Here is an 18016-nt window from a genome sequence, read left to right as displayed (position 1 = left end):
GTAGGGATACCTGGCAAAGGGAATTCTGATTGTGATTAAACCAAAAATCACGATGTCCCAGCTTCAAACAACAATAACACAAATAACTATTACATTGTATTATATTATAGTAGATTAACAAACATATATGAAGGACAGTCCATTGAACTATTAAATATTCAATAAGAGGATGACAAGAAGGTGTGTCTATAAAGGAAGACGTAACTTATCAGTTTGATCATTCCAGCACACAATTATTATATACTGTACAAAAAGCTGATACACGTTATGTTATTCTGTATCAGTATGTATCATGTTTTAGCAGTTCAATAAACTTCTGTTTACATTGCAAAGATGAATAAAATTCAAAAGATAAACCAGTAATAAATATTCAGATTTATAAAAGTATTTTTACATCATAGAAATTATAGGAGATAAATGCTAAAAAGTATGCTGCATAGTCCAATAAATTGAAGTATGAAACCATCTCCCAATGAAAATGACAAATAAAAATAAATAAAATAAATAAATAAGCACCCACCATCCAGTACAGGGTCTCAGGGTATAAAGGAGCATTAGAATCCAGTGAATTACAGTAGTCTGGATATATCTTGCCAGTTTTGATAGTAGTTTTCCTAGACTGAGCGCATGCACAGCTGAGTGAGGTTTTTGTACTGGGCTGTGTCACTGTGTGTACGGTGTTTCATAATATTGCTGACAGTAATAATCTCCTGCATCTTCAGCCTGCACTCCACTGATTTTCAGCCTATAATTTGTACCATCACGGCTATCGGAGAAACGGCCTGGAATCCCAGACACCTTGTTACCCACATAGTAGAAGAGAAGTTTGGGACTTTCTCCAGGTTTCTGCTGATACCAGGCTAAGCTGCTCCCAACTGAGCTGCTGGATTGGCAGTTCAGAGTGACAGTGCCTCCTACAGTGACCGATTCCACTGCTGGACTCTGAGTCAGGATGATCTGAGCCCCAGAGCCTGCAATTAAAGCATGAGAATCATCTTTTTGTATCATAACAAATATCTGTGCGCAATTATATAGCTTGGTGAAAATATTTAGAGATTAACACAATAGCACAGAACTAAAGGCCAATGAGTTATAATGAGTTCTTAAAGGAGAGACATTGTCTTGGTCTCATAGTGAGGACACTCACCTTGAACAGACAGGGCCAGTGTCCAGAGGAACATTCCCAGTAAAGCCATCATGTCTGTGCGGCAGTGACTGTGAAGTGACTCGAATGTCCCTCTTTAATCCCCTCTGAGATTCACGCAGCTGCTGTTTAATGCAGTCAGGCAGCAAAAACTTGCAAATCTACTTCCTGTATGTAACCACTCTACCCAGCAGGAAAACTGAGAACTGAGAATACAAGTAGGACTAAAGAGCATCTATCATTGTAGCTATTAATCCATTCACTATCAGTTACTAAAGACATCCATACATTTTCCATCTATCTGTCCATCCATCCATTTTTTTTAACATCCACTTGCAGACACCCCACCTTAGTTACAGTATATTAATTTCGGGAAGGGGGATAAGGGACAACCAGGAGGCAGTGGTGGATGGGGGTGCATGCTAGGGTTGGGCGGTAATATGGTCATACTGTATATCACTTCATGTTCATTAAGAGTCCTGCTTATCTCCACTAAATAGTGCAAAGACATATTTCTAGGACGCTGTGCATTGTTCACAGGTGCCAGGTAGCTGCTGTTAATTTGCAGAAGATTCCTGGAAATTTTGGGAGATGTGGGATGTCTGCAGTATTAATCCAGAGCTAATTATTTAATTATACTAAATTTATGTAAAAAATTTCCATGAATTTCATGAATTTTTGCATGATGACTATCACCCAAGAGCATACAACAGAAACTTTTCACACCCGAATAAACAAATGCAAACCAATGTCTGTATGTTCAATTATTAATGTAAAGATGGACCTAAATGATGCTAAACAATGCAACTCATTTAACCTAAATAATGTCCTTTTATACAGTTTTCCAGAATCTGTTAAAGATAATATATTCTTCATTGATCCAAGGTGGACATTCATTTGCATGTAGCACACAAATACAGACACATACTGCAGAAACGAAGTGCAAAGACACTGCATGTAGTGCATACAGAATATGGTACAGGATATAAGTATGAAATATGTAAAGGTCATTTATGCACAATTAACTAATAAAAGTCTGGTGCTGTCTGCTTTCTGGCATGTTTAATGGGTAGGGATGCGGCTGACAGGTAGGAAGGAGGCATTGTAGTGCCTGGTGTCAGCGGGTAAGAAGGATCTTCAGTAGAGCTTCTTAGCAGACTGTGGTGGAATGAGCTGCTGGCTAATGGCGCTTCAATAGAGCGCCCCCTGGAGGGTGTGTCCAGAATTGGTCATGATGCTCACCAATTTTTCCAGCATCTGTTTTTCTGCAGCTGCCCCCAGTGGGTCTACGGTCAGTCCTGTGATGGAACTGGTCTCCTAATGGGTTTCGTAAGGTAGCAAAGTACTGGCCACTGTGGGCAGGTAAAACATCCTCACCTGCTGGCTACACACATCCAAAGAGCAGAACTTCCTCAGAAAGTAGAATCTGTTCTAGCCATTTTAGTACAGGCAGCAACTGTGGAGGGAGCAGGCAGGAGGTACAATGTCTACTTATATATCTCAAATATGTCTAATGCATGTTTCATGTCCATGATTTTTATATACGGTACAGTGGCAACAGGGGTGGCGGCATTTCTACTAGCTCTGTCCATGGTCCCCCCCCCCCCCCCCCCCCTTAGATCCGGTCCTGACTGTCATGCTGCCCTAAATTTGTTTCAGACTCTGAGCTAAAGTCCCTTTGGTGTCCCCTAGGTAACAGAGCCCCCACCCTGACGGTCCTGCCCCCCTCCAGTGTGGAGGTGTCCAGCAAGAACACGGCCACCCTGATGTGCCTGGCCAACAGGGGCTTCCCCTCCGACTGGAAGCTGAGCTGGAAGGTGGACGGTAACAGCAAAGTGGTGGAGACGAGCCGCGGGCTCCTGGAGAAAGTATGAGTTATACTACTATGTTATATTTCGTGTTGTGCTCAAGTGATGAAGTAATTACTTTTAAGAATATTAAAAATTCTTGCCTCGTTTATTAATATCCAAAATCATTATTCTTCATGTATAAAGTACATTAATTTTAAGTAATTGTATATAAAAGCACAGGCGATTTTATGCAAAGGGACCGCAGAGGGACCCAATGTGGGAGGGGGGCATGCCGGTCTTGGTAGGTGCTGTCCGGCGACACTTTCGGTGGCTCTTTACTTCCACCTGCCCATGAATAATTAAAAAGTGCAACTGCTACTTCCATTCCAGCACACAAAAAGAGCCCCTCTGAGTTTTTTATTATAGCAATGAAGGGACATGAAAATAATCATTAAAGAATGGCCCCCACTGACATGGTGAAGCTTGGATTTGCATGCGTGTGGAGTTTGCATGTTCTCCCCATGTCATCGTGGGGTTTCCTCCGGGTACTCCGGTTTCCCCCCACAGTCCAAAAACATGCTGAGGCTAATTGGACTTGCTAAATTGCCCATAGGTGTGCAAGTGTGAGTGAATGGTGTATGAGTGTGCCCTGCGATGGGCTGGCCCCCCATCCTGGGTTGTTCCCTGCCTCGTGCCCATTCCATCCCCAGCGGCCCAGTAAGATAAGTGGTTTGGAAAATGGATGAATGGATGGGTTTCAGGAAGATCACCTTCATAAGGGCTTTAGTAAACAAATACCCAGAAGTATATGGTTGAACTACTGGTGAGTAGGAGAGAAAGACATTGGAAAAAAAGACATAACCTGAAGATAGAAATGTGGCATTTTAAATGTTTCAATAAACAACGTAGAACTAACACTCCTGCTTTGCATGTCGCAGTCATAGCCTGATTCTGTTACACCTTTCACATGCACTCAGTCTTACTCATGGTGGGACACTTTTTAAATGGGCAATTAGCTGCATAGGATGATGGGTAGCATTATGTCTCCATTACATCATGTCCTGTATTTCCTGGAATTGGCTCCCGGCTCGCGTAATTCAACCCTGCACTGAAGACAAGGATATGAATCAATTAATTAATTGATTGATTGATTGATTGATTGATTAATGTATATCTTAATAAGAGCAGCGACAGTCATTTTCACAAATGTCCTTAAACCAAAACGCAAATTAAAACTTAAAACCATCGTTTGAGAGAAAATGTCTGCTTCAGGAAAGTGCCATGAAGGAAACATGCAATTTAATAGATGATAAATAGCGATGCTGTGTATAGATTCACTGGCAGCTGAGTGTATATTAATAATATATACACAGCGACAGGGATATTTAATTCCTGATTAGGGGCCATACTTTTAGTACGTACGCACGGAGGGGGGTCTAACAATTTGACCGAATTTTGCGTACGTGTGCGTATGCTAGAGTGGGTGGGGGGTGAATCAACTTGAGAATTTTAAGAATTAAGTGTTTCGTTCACGATACCTGACCTGCTGGATTGCATTCCATACGTGCATATAATTCAAAACATCTTTAGTTAATCTCCCGATCATCAACCTGCCGGCCGGCGGATAGTCCATCAACATCGAATCAACACGCAAGCAGAATTATAAGCATGCAACACTAACCATTATTATTATTATTATTATTATTATTATTATCCATCCATCCATTTCCCAAACTGCTTATCCTATTGGGTCGCGGGGGGTCCGGAGCCTATCCCGGAAGCAATGGGCACGAGGCAGGGAACAACCCAGGATGGGGGGCCAGCCCATCGCAGGGCACTATTACTATTATTATTATTATTATTATTATTATTATTATTATTATTATTATTATTATTATTATTATTGTCTGTAACAACTGTTCGCCTGACATACATATTCGTATAAATCCAAGTTGAATAGAAAGTTTGACGTTATTTTTATTCTGTTATAAATTACCACTCTCTTACAGCCGCGCCCCATTGCCCCTAATGCAACGTTACAAATGACAATGGGTCCGAGTTTAAGACTTTAAGGCGGCAAGTGCAAACGCCGTCAGACAAAACGACCACGTCGGAGCTTCCCCACATCATGTCTAGCTTTTACACGGACACAGAGTTTTTTAGGACGATCGGTCTCTGTTTAAACAATATCTCATAAACGATCTAAAAAAAACAGGTTTGCAATGCACCACGGACCTCCGAAATATCTGGTTTAAAAGGCGCTGTAACATTATGGAAATGGCGACCCATTTCGTTTTATTTGAAAGTGATTTTTATTACAGTAAATCTCATGACATTATTCTTTTGTTATCCCTAAAGTTAACAGGAACGTTTGTAGCTCCAAAAAGCAATAAATCCACTGACGATCGCCCATGCGTACGTGAAGCCTCTTCATCATCTTACAGAGAAGGGGAACGGTTTCGAATGGACGGACACCTGCACTACAGCTTTCGACCAGCTTCAAGCAGCGCTCAGACACATACATTTTCACTGTCTCCATTTTAAGGTATAATGTAAAAGTATAACAATCATCATCCGATAACATTAACAACTGTTACATATCATTTAGTAACTCCTGCTGGAAGAAAGTCTATTGGACTGAAAGGTTCAGACCCAGAAACCTACCGATTCTGTGACTGTCCAGGGTCTCAGCTCTGCTTTAAACTATGTGTGGTTAAAAAACAGCTGATTTGGACAACAAACATCGAAATATCATTAATGGTCTGTTATTACTGGTCACGATCAAGGTCGAGTCTTCAATGTAATATAAAGACATTTGACGATCAAAAAACAATAATTCCATCTACAGGTATCATCCCTTCAGCCTTAAAAGGTCTGAGAAGATCTTCTATAATATTAAAGCACAAAGTTTGTAGTTTAATGCATTTATTCTGCTTGTTTGTCTCTTACACCCATTTCACCTACAGTTCTACTATGGGCATATTGAGAGGTTTTCATGAATTCAAACAAAACACGTTTCATGTTACCTCTGCAGTTATGATGTCAGTCAGACGATACTTTGCATTCTCACCTCATGCCTCAGTGCTCTGGGAGGGTTTATATTCCAGGAGGTTTAACACTTCATGACTGACAGCTGCCCTTCATCACAACAGACTCCAAACAAACATGACTTTGATCAGCCTCAGCATCTTGCTCTTCATCCTCACTCACGGTAAAACAGAACAAGGATGACTATTTAGCAACAAATTCCTTGATGAATTGTGAAACATTAGACAGCGACATCTTGGTGTCACTCAGTCTTGTATGTTAATTCAACTTTAAATGTCTTTTATTTTGTATTTCTTTTCAGAATCCAGTGGTCAGGTCACTGTGACTCAGACTCCAGAACTGATATCAGCTTCCTCAGGACAGACAGTCACTATAAACTGTAAAACCAGCAGCCCAGTATATAGTACTAGCTCTGGCGAGCGCATGGCCTGGTACCAGCAGAAACCTGGAGAAGCTCCTAAGCTGCTAATATTATTAGCAAATAGCCGTAACTCTGGGATTCCGTCTCGATTCACTGGCAGCGGATCTAGTTCTGACTTCACTCTGACCATCAGTGGAGTCCAGACTGAAGATGCAGGAGATTATTACTGTCAGAGTTACCATAGTGGTGGTGTGTTCACACAGTGATACAGAGCCGTACAAAAACCTCCCTCAGTCAGACTGTACAGTGACTGCACTGCTGCACTCACTGCAGGTGCTGAGGGGGAAGATAATGGCTTGAGGCATTCTTATAATAGTAAACGACATTGATATAGCAAATGAGTTCAATGATAGTTTTGCACGGGTATTCACTGTTGAGGACCTTAGTAATTTACCAGTTATTACCTATCCAGCATTGTCTATAGCTAATATATATATAACTGAAGCAGATGTTTTGCAAAGCCTAGCTAAGCTCAAAATAAATAAATCACAGGGCCTTGATGGCATCTTACCTATAGTGTTAAAAGAGATGAGGGATATTATTTGCCGACCCTTAACTTTACTGTTTCAAAAATCCTTATCTGAAGGTGTGGTACCTTCTGATTGGAAGCACGCCTTCATAACGCCTATTTTCAAAAAAGGGGATAGAAGTAATTTGTCTAACTATAGGCCAATCAGTCTAACTTGTATAACTGGTAAAGTTATGGAGGCTATAATCAAAGAGAAAATGATAGATTACCTGGACTCCAATAACATTTTGCGGGATAGCCAGCATGGATTTAGAAGAGGTAGATCCTGTTTAACAAATCTGTTGGAGTTTTTTGAGGAAGCTACTCAGGAAGTTGATGATAAGAAGGCCTATGATGTCATCTACTTAGATTTCCAAAAGGCTTTTGATGTTGTCCCCCACAAGAGGCTCCTACTTAAACTCAAAGCGACTGGTATTTTAGGTACCGTAGCGACCTGGATTGATAACTGGTTAACAGATAGGAAACAGCGAGTAGTTATAAGAGGCACAATGTCACAGTGGGCTTGCGTTCATAGTGGGGTACCGCAGGGTTCGATTTTAGGACCACTATTGTTCCTAATTTACATAAATGATATGGATACCAATATATACAGTAAACTGGTGAAATTTGCAGATGACACCAAGGTGGGTGGTGTAGCAGATACTGAATTAGTGGCTCAGCAGCTACAGCGGGATCTTGATTTAATTAGTGACTGGGCCGATACCTGGCAGATGAAATTTAACGTCGATAAATGTAAGGTACTCCATCTAGGGAGCAGAAATATAAAGTACAGGTATTTCATGGGTGTCACTGAAATAAAGGTAGCTGATCATGAGAAAGACCTTGGTGTGTATGTTGATGCTTCCATGTCCCATTCTCGCCAGTGTGGGGAAGCAATAAAAAAGGCCAATAGGATGTTGGGGTATATCTCCAGGTGTGTGGAGTATAAGCCAAGGGAGGTAATGCTAAGATTATACAATTCCTTGGTGAGACCTCACCTAGAATATTGTGTGCAGGTTTGGTCACCATATCTTAAAAAGGACATTGTGGCCTTAGAAAAGGTGCAGCGTAGGGCCACAAAAATGATTCCTGGTCTTAGAGGAATGTCATACGAGGAACGGTTACTTGAGCTAAATCTGTTCAGTCTCAAGCAAAGGAGATTGAGGGGGGACATGATCCAGGTATATAAGATTCTAACAGGTTTGGATGCTGTTCAACCAAATAGTTACTTCAGCATTAGTTTAAATACACGAACTCGTGGCCATAGGTGGAAATTAGCGGGAGAACATTTCAAGCTGGATTTAAGGAAGCACTTCTTTACGCAGCGTGTAGTCAGAGTATGGAATAGCCTTCCTGATAATGTAGTGCAAGCTGAATCCTTGGGTTCCTTTAAATCAGAGCTAGATAAGATTTTAACGACTCTGAGCTATTAGTTTAGTTCTCCCCAAGCGAGCTTGATGGGCCGAATGGCCTCCTCTCGTTTGTATAGTTCTTATGTTCTTATAAAGCAGATAACTAATACATGTTCTATGTTAAATCCAAAACAATATGATCTATGAGCTATACAAAGCAATATAACATTTGTTATTGCGATGTTGATTGAGACGTGCGTCTCTGAAGAACAGAGTACCGGGCACGTCGAAAGTTTGATGGGCGTATGGAAAGGTCAGTAGGTAGGTCAAAAGGTGGGTGTGTTGCCAAGGAGAGAGTGTTGCAAACTAGGTGGAAACACACAAATAATTTCCTGTGCACTTTCTACAAGTATGGTGGCTCATGTCAAGAAGTATGGAAAACTTCTAATGGTATATGAATAAGTATGAAACAGGCATTTAATTATAGATATCTGCTAATGATACTCAATATGATCAACCCTGAGCCTAACCAATGTCTGGTGAATATCTGGCCTCTTTCTGAAATGACATGTACCTCCTGTGTGCTGAAAGGTGTTAAAGAGATAGCTGAACTAGCCTGAAATGCTAACGCTAGCTAAGTGACTGTAATATTAGTTTGCTAGCTAGTAGCATTAGTGTATAAATGCCTAGAATAAATTAAATGCATTGTTGTAATTTTTGTTGTACGTCATGCTAAATTGCATGTGTAAGTGACAGTATTTAGTGCCAACAGAAATAACCTTTGGGCGCGTCTCCTCTACTGGACATGCCACCTTTTGACACGGCCATTACTTCAGAACACTGATTGCCGGAAATCAGACGCCCCACCTGTAGTATGTATGAGCCATGGAACTGCAAGTAGTATAACGTACACTGTAGCAATCTCTCAGAACGGCAAATCATGGAGACATTTATATTCTTCACGATCTAGTATCATCAAATCTCTCAAGCGTCTCTCAAACAAAAATAGCCTATGGTTAAATGCTTGGTTGTGTTTTATATGTTGCATATGTGTTTTAACTAGGTAGAGATGGGAAGTGTTTCTGATATATGGATTCAGGGCTGTAGCCAGTGTGGTAGAAAAATTTTAAATATAACACTTAGAATAAAAGTCGGACCTCTCAGTTTGATGAGGTAAAGGAAATCTCTTTTATTCTAGCAACTCAGCAAATCGCTCCCGTCACACTCTGGCACTTGCTACCAAGTCACACAGAGCTCACAGAGCAACCAGTTGATAAACCATAAGTTCTAAGTCCTGATTGGTCACAAAACACCAACAAACCGAGCTCAGACGTATAACAAACACAATTCTCCTGCTCTATTGGTTAACCTTGGTGGCAAGGTAAAATCCACCCATCTAGCTCATGTCTCGAATGCTAGGCTCCTACTTGAGATGTGAATATAGATATTGATTACATGACATTGAATCACTGCAAATACTTGGTTGTCCTTTGATTAATGATTAACGTATTGACATGTTGTCATTGAATCACTGCAAATACATGGTTAACATATGATTAATATGATTAACATAATTACTTATACATTTGCACTACCACATAGCTTGCTATATATTGTCCGCCACAACTATTTTATAAAGCTATAACAGGCTGTGCACCAGTTGGGGCAGCTTCGAATCTCTTCCTGCAATTGGTTTCTTCCCCCCCTTGGTTCCGCTGTCTGCCTCTCCAAGGTCCGAGCTTTCCTCTGGGTCTGCAGAACTTACTGCAGGCAGCTATCGCGAAGCGAGGTCACACAGTATTCAAAACAATCTCTTCTTGCATAAGGCCTAAGACATAACAGACCCAATATGCCAACCTCCCGGGCTACCAATGTCCAATTTTACTACCAATTTTTGTACGGCTCTGTATCACTGTGTGATCAGCCAGCTGCTACCAATGTTATGTAAACTCTGACAGTAATAATCTCCTGCATCTTCAGTCTGGACTCCACTGATGGTCAGAGTGAAGTCAGTACTAGATCCGCTGCCACTGAATCGAGACGGAATCCCAGAGTAACGGTTATTTAGCTAGATATATTAGGAGTTTAGGAGCTTCTCCAGGTTTCTGTAGATACCAGGCTAAATGACTACTGCCATACACAGCAGGACTGACTTTACAGCTCATAGTGACAGTCTGTCCATGGAGAACAGCCTTTACTGCAGGAGTCTGAGTCACAGTGACCTGACCACTGGATTCTGAAAGTAAGATTAAAATGTAAACATGTAAAAACAATTACAGCAAGTAATACCAAGCAACCTGTATATTAGCTTTTGCATATCTAAACATGTGAATGATCAACTTAAATTTTCAACAATAAATGAATAAACAAATGCATTTAGCCTGAAAACAGCGGGTTTGATAGGTATATTGAGCTGTACCTGTAATTTTTGAATTTCTAAATGGGTAACTAAAACTGTGATATATTTCCAAATAAAAAGCACAGAATTTTACCTTTATAGAAAAAGGCAAAGACCACAATGAAGATGCTGATAGACGCCATAGCTTGTTGGTGTCTGTCGCTGTGAAGTACAGACAGCTGTCAGTCATGAAGTGTTATGAAGAGGATTATAAGCACCATCAAGGCACTGAAGCATGTGCTGCTTATGCAAAGTGTCTCCTCTATGCAAATGACCATCCTGGGCCATCAGGCCCATAGACTGAAGGTTAATGGGCCACGCTGGACCCAATCCAAACTCAAGTGTATTTGTAATTAGTATAATATAATATAATATAATATAATATAATATAATATAATATAATATAATATAATATAATATAATAAAAAATAATATAATATAATGTAATATAATATAATATAATATAATATAAACACAGGATGGCATGGTGGTGCAGTGGTTAGTACTGAGACGAGAGTTCAGAGTTCCATGTGTGTGGAGTTTGCATGTCTTGCCATTCTGCCAAACAGCTGCCATTCTGTTCATTTTAAGCAGTTAATCACCACAGAGATATTCACAAGTAGTGCTGAATAACAATCTGATTTCATTAACCTCTCAGTTATGCAGCACATACATATTTAATTAAAAATGCAGTTTTATACTGGTGTACCTTTCTCCAGCTCCGCCCTTTTCCGGAGTCGTCACACGAGGTACAGTGTACCAGCAGCAGAAATTACTAGTCTGGTTGCATACAGCAAATGGTGCAGTTGGATTTTCCAAATGTCCTCTCTAGTGATACATCTAGGGTAGTATCTCTTGGCATGCCTGATCCGTCCTTGACATTGCTCTGGAGAAATATCTTGACATACAAAATTCATGGCATCTAGCATTGACATGTGATCATGCAGGCAGCGGTCATAAACCTTCCAGTGAGTCCCTAAACTGATCCCTGAGGATGCCCATTTCAGCGACTCTACTGGGCAGACCCCCGCACAAGCTGAAACCTTAACGGTTAGTCTTCTACCTTTGGGGAATTACAGCTGGTATTTCAGTCCAACTGGTGCAGGCAGCAGGAAGGAGAGTTGGACGATCCGAGCCTGTGCTGTTTGGGAGACGTGGTCTGTGAGCTGCTTTAGCCCGCAACTTCCCATGCTCCTATGATGCCTCTCCCCCTGCCTTCCTCCCTCGGTATAACCAGTCCATCCTCAAGCACCTTAGCTAAGAAGCTCTTCACCCTCCAGGGGCTGTGCTGGAAGCTACTGGAGAGTCCTGATGTTCAGGCTTCTTCCAAAGCGACCGCGCTGCTAACTCAGCTTGCCTGAAAATTTCCAGATTCAGGAAGTTGAAGAGATCATGGAGAGAATGAGATAGATGATCCTTATGATGAGGAAGATGGACACTGCTCTCTCCCCCTCAACTGAGTAACTCTCTGCTACCGGGGGAGCCTGCATCTGCCAGGTGATTCAAAGGCAAAAAGGAAAGGATGCTGTTCAAAGCCGATCTCGGTGAGACTGCCGTCGTATCCATAATCCTGGTCACAGTGCCTGTCGCTTCCCTGGAACTGGATAATTTAGAGGCTGCTGCCACACCTGGCCCAGGGGAACTCGGCCTGGATGCGCTCCCCATCTGTCCAGGGGAACTCGGCCTGGATGCGCTCCCCATCTGCTCAGGGGAACTCGGCCTGGATGTGCTCTCCATCTGCCCAGGGGAACTCGGCCTGGATGTGCTCCCCATCTGTCCAGGGGAACTCGGCCTTGATGCGCTCCCCATCTGTCCAAGGGAACTCGGCCTGGATGCGCTCCCCATCCGTCCAGGGGAACTCGGTCTTGATGCGCTCCCCATCTGTCCAGGGGAACTCGGCCTGGATGCGCTCCCCATCTGTCCAGGGGAACTCGACCTGGATGCGCTCCCCATCTGCTCAGGGGAACTCGGCCTGGATGCACTCCCCATCTGTCCAGGGGAACTCGGCCTGGATGCGCTCCCCATCTGCTCAGGGGAACTCGGCCTGGATGTGCTCTCCATCTGCCCAGGGGAACTCGGCCTGGATGTGCTCCCCATCTGTCCAGGGGAACTCGGCCTTGATGCGCTCCCCATCTGTCCAAGGGAACTCGGCCTGGATGCGCTCCCCATCTGTCCAGGGGAACTCGGTCTTGATGCGCTCCCCATCTGTCCAGGGGAACTCGGCCTGGATGCGCTCCCCATCTGTCCAGGGGAACTCGACCTGGATGCGCTCCCCATCTGCTCAGGGGAACTCGGCCTGGATGCACTCCCCATCTGTCCAGGGGAACTCGGCCTGGATGCGCTCCCCATCTGTCCAGGGGAACTCGGTCTTGATGCGCTCCCCATCTGTCCAGGGGAACTCGGCCTGGATGCGCTCCTTATCTGTCCAGGAGAACTCGGCCTGGATGCGCTCCCCATCTGCTCAGGGGAACTCGGCCTGGATGCGCTCCCCATCTGTCCAGGGGAACTCGGTCTTGATGCGCTCCCCATCTGTCCAGGGGAACTCGGCCTGGATGCGCTCCCCATCTGTCCAGGGGAACTCGACCTGGATGCGCTCCCCATCTGCTCAGGGGAACTCGGCCTGGATGCACTCCCCATCTGTCCAGGGGAACTCGGCCTGGATGCGCTCCCCATCTGTCCAGGGGAACTCGGTCTTGATGCGCTCCCCATCTGTCCAGGGGAACTCGACCTGGATGCGCTCCTTATCTGTCCAGGAGAACTCGGCCTGGATGCGCTCCCCATCTGCTCAGGGGAACTCGGCCTGGATGCGCTCCCCATCTGTCCAGGGGAACTCAGCCCAGGGGAGACTGCTGTGGCGGTCGTTCCAGTCGTCATTTCTGTTCCTGCCCCCGTCCATGCTCTCATCCTGCAGGGTTTTTGTCATCCACCTGTTCTTGTCCATGAGTCTCCTCATCACTCTCCAGTCATACAATCCTCTCGTCTCCCGCCTGCTCTGCAATCCCCTCGGCCTCTTCTTTCCTCTCCGGCTCTACCTTCACCTCGGTTCTGCTTGCAGCCTAGAGTCCTCCAGTCCTGTCAGCTTCTCGACGCCCTCCAACCCAGCCAGCCCTGCATACTTTTTTACATTATTTGCAAGGGTGGCACCAGTCCAGCATGCTGCCCTGTCCGATGAATACTCTCGGTGCTACGGCATATACCATTGATCCGATTCAGTCTGCATATTGCCCAGTTAGGTTCACTGACACATCTTGCATACTACTCTCGCTCATTTGGACAGTGGCAGTGGGGTCTATTGGATCTCAATATCCCGCTAAAATGGAGCCAGCGAAATCTGAGATACGTGATTTTTTTGGGGGGTGGACTTACCTATCTCTGGGGCGGAGGTCGCTGAGCTGTTTAAAAAGCTCCTCAGTGGCCGGGCCCCTGTGGTGGATGAGATCCGCCCGGAGTTCCTTAAGGCTCTGGATGTTGCGGGGCTGTCCTGGTTGACACACATCTGCAGCATCGCGTGGACATCGGGGGCAGTACCTCTGGATTAGCAGACCAGGGTGGTGGTCCTCCTCTTCAAGAAGAGGGACCGGAGGGTGTGTTCCAACTATAGGGGGATCACACTCCTCAGCCTCCCTGGTAAGGTTCTGGAGAGGAGGGTCCGTCGGATAGTCGAACCTCGGATTCAGGAGGAGCAGTGTGGTTTTCACCCTGGCCTTGGAACAGTGAACCAGCTCTATACTTTCAGCAGGGTCCTGGAGGGTGCGTGGGAGTTTACCCAACCAGTGTGCTTTGTGGACTTGGAGAAGGCATACGACCGCATCCCTTGGGGAGTCCTGTGGGGAGTGCTCCAGGAGTATGGGGTGCCGGGCTGCCTTATAAGGGCTGTTCGGTCCCTGTACAACCGGTGTCAGAGCTTGGTCCACATGAGTGGTCTCGTTTTTGGTGAGAGCTGGACTCCGCCAGGGCTGCCCTTTGTCACCGATTCTGTTCATAACTTTTATGGACAGAATTTCTAGGTGCAGCCAGGGTGTTGAGGGTGTCCGGTTTGGTGACCTCAGGATTAGGTCTCTGCTTTTTGCAGATGATGTGGTTCTGTTGGCCTCATCGGACCGTGACCTTCGGCTCTTACTGGAGAAGTTCACAGCCCAGTGTGAAGCGGCTGGGATGAAAATCAGCACCTCCAAATCCGAGACCATGGTCCTCAGCCGGAAAAAGGTGAAGTGCTCTCTCTGGGTCGGGGAGGAGGTCCTTCCCCAAGTGGAAGAGTTTGAGTATCTCGGGGTCTTCTTCACAAGTGAGGGAAAGATGGAGCGGGAGATCTACAGGCGGATCGGTGCGGCGTCAGCAGTGATGCGGGAGCTGTATCTGTCTGTCATGGTGAAGAAAGAGCTGAGCCAAAAGGCGAAGCTCTCGATTTGCCAGTCGATCTACGTTCCTACCCTCACCTATGATCAGGAGCTATGGGTACCGACCAAAAGAACGAGTTCGCGAGTACAAGCGGCTGAAATGAGTTTCCTCCGCAGGGTGGCTGGGCTCTCCCTTAGAGATAGGGTGAGGAGCTCAGTCATTCAGGAGAGACTCAGAGTAGAGCCACTGCTCCTCCGCATTGAGAGGAGCCCGATGAGGTGGCACAGCCATCTGATTAGGATGCCTCCTGGATGCCTCCCTGGTGAGGTGTTCTGGGCATGTCCCACTGGGGGGAGGCCCCGGGGAAGACCCAGGACACGCTGGAGGGACTATGTCTCTTGGCTGGCTTGGGAACGCCTCGGGATTCCCCCGGAAGAGCTGGACGAAGTGGCCAGGGAGAGGGAAGTCTGGGTTTCCCTGCTGAAACTGCTGCCCCTGCGACACGACCTCGGATAAGCGGAAGATGATGGATGGATGGATCGATGGATGTATGGATGGATGGATGGATTTTTAAATCTTGCACACCCAGTTATGTTCTTACGTTGGTGTTATAATCTCTCCGATCACCAGGGGTCAGGGTTTGACCACTGGATGACTACAGTAGATTCAATTTCCCTCCTGTGTAATATGTAATATATGCAAGTCAGCGAGGAAATAATATAGCATATTAGTTTGAAGGTGCAGCCGAGAGGCTCCACGCATAGCATAAAATTAGTATAAAGCATCAGTTTAGAGGATATTATCAAGAAATACCGGAACACCAGGAACTACTTTAATCTACCGAATTCGTTTCAAGATTCACAGTTTACGGTTATGAAAAGAAATACTGGTTTTAACAGTCAAAGTGTTACAGTTGTTCCTGCGTTCAAAAATTGAGAAAAATAACTATCATGATTCCTTGTTAACTATGGGTATTCATAGCGTATTAATTGACCCATTAATGCCTTTACTGCACATGTAATTAGAGACGCGGCTGTAGCGCTGGGAGGTTTTTGTACGGCGTCTCAATCAGGTTCAATCACTGTGGTGGACTTTCGGCAGCGGGACCAGACTGGATGTTGGCAGTAAGTATCCAGCTTTTTATCTATAATATGCAAGTAGAAATTAATATTTAATATACACACACACATACACTTAAGTTTTATTATTGTTAATGCTAAGAAGTACTTGTAATGATCAGATAATGTAAGCTGATAATATAATAATATAAATACGTTTTCAGCCAATTTTAAGCATTTTTAGTTTGCCTACGTGCCAGGAAATACTATTTTATCTGGGTAGATTTATACGCATATAGTAGACAAATATTAGGTATGTCGGTTTGTTAGTTGCCTGTACTGCGCTGCTCTGAGGTTTTTGTACGGCGACTAATGCGTCCTGAATCACTGTGGTTCACTTTCGGCGGCGGTACCAGGCTGGATGTTGGAAGTAAGTGTGTCTCTCTGTTATATTAATCTTTGAATACTGGAATTAATTGAGATCAGTCGGAACTCTGGATGAGCAATAGCATGTCGACACTAACATATAGAAGAGTAAACGAAATAATGCGATTCTGACAGGTGGGGAAAATGCGAGCGGATAATATCGATTATCGTTGTTGCGTTGATACTAATTTGTACTTAAATATTTCCGATGCATTTTCTTTACTTGTTCAACTTACTGTACATGGTTTTTATGTTGCGTAATATACTTCGCATTATGTTAAATCGTGGATAAATGTGTGGATCAACGACGACGGTCGGAAAATATATCTGAATGATTATAAATGCGGTTTAATGAAGTTTAATCAGTTGAACATAATTACGGGTGATAATACTTAACGTACGCATTTTAAAACCAATCCTATAGAATTAACCAGAGTAAACGGGTTTTGGGTCTGCATATGTTTAGCGCAAAACTAATGAATATTCAACCAATCCAAGAAGCTAAACCACGTATTAATTTAAATTACTTCATGTAATTTATTTCATTTAAAATTCACTGGCAAATTCAATCAGATTTGTGTGATGTTCATTGATTGGCGTAAATTGCAGAGTGCACTGCCCGTTTGATCATAGCGTTAATTTAGTCCTTTTAGTTATATCAGGGTGAGCTGGCATGGTAAAAAAACTGGATGGCAGTGCAAAAAATGTTGAGAACCACTGCTTTACATATTTATGGAGCAGCAATGCTGTCGACACTGATTGAGCCCAGTGTGGCTTTTGCACCCAGTGTGTTATTGCACCCAGTGTGTTATTGCAGTATATATAATTAACAAAGTTTATATTGGACTCTGACCTAAAGCCTCTTTTGTGTCCTCTAGGTAACACAGCCCCCACCCTAACGGTCCTGCCCCCCTCCAGTGTGGAGGTGTCCAGCAAGAACACGGCCACCCTGATGTGCCTGGCCAACAGGGGCTTCCCCTCCGACTGGAAGCTGAGCTGGAAGGTGGACGGTAAAAGCAAAGTGGCGGAGACGAGCCGCGGGCTCCTGGAGAAGGACGGCCTGTACAGCTGGAGCAGCAGCCTGAGCCTCACTGCGGAGGAGTGGAAGAAGGCGGGCTCAGTGGTCTGTGAGGCCAATCAGGGCTCCCAGGCTACTGTCACTCAAACGCTGAAGAGGGCCGACTGTTCAGAGTAGATGAGCTCACTGATGAGATTACTGTGTTTGTACTGTGCTGTGCTACACTCTTCCAAAAACTACTTTTAAATGCAGAAACTAAACATTTTATTAGCATCCTTTTCATTCATAATGTAGCTTCTGTTTTTGATTAGATTGCATCCATGTTATGTTTCGTATTGTGCTCAAGTGATGAATTAAATGCATTTAAGAACAATAAAAACATTTCCAGAGAAGCACGCCTGTTCTTGGCCTCATTTACAAAAGTTTTATTCTTCATTTATGAAGTATATTTATAAAAAAATATTTTAGGTGAAGGCAAAGATGATTTTTATGCAAAGGGACCACAGAGGACTCCC

At 44.2% G+C, this 18016-nt stretch overlaps 1 gene segment (V, D, J or C); it reads left to right on the top strand.

Moving 5' to 3' along the window:
* Nucleotides 1-17893, top strand: part of LOC125738387 (Ig kappa chain V region Mem5-like) — a 49432-nt gene extending 31539 nt beyond the window's left edge. The window contains 1 exon segment of the V gene segment in view: nt 17487-17893. Within this exon segment, the coding sequence occupies nt 17487-17678 (192 nt within the window).
* The last annotated feature ends 123 nt before the right edge of the window (nt 17894-18016 follow it).

This window comes from Brienomyrus brachyistius, chromosome 3, assembly GCF_023856365.1.
Source record: "Brienomyrus brachyistius isolate T26 chromosome 3, BBRACH_0.4, whole genome shotgun sequence".
Taxonomy (NCBI): Eukaryota; Metazoa; Chordata; class Actinopteri; order Osteoglossiformes; family Mormyridae; genus Brienomyrus; species Brienomyrus brachyistius.
Note: the sequence above shows the minus strand (reverse complement) of the source record. Positions and strands in the feature narration are given on the sequence as shown.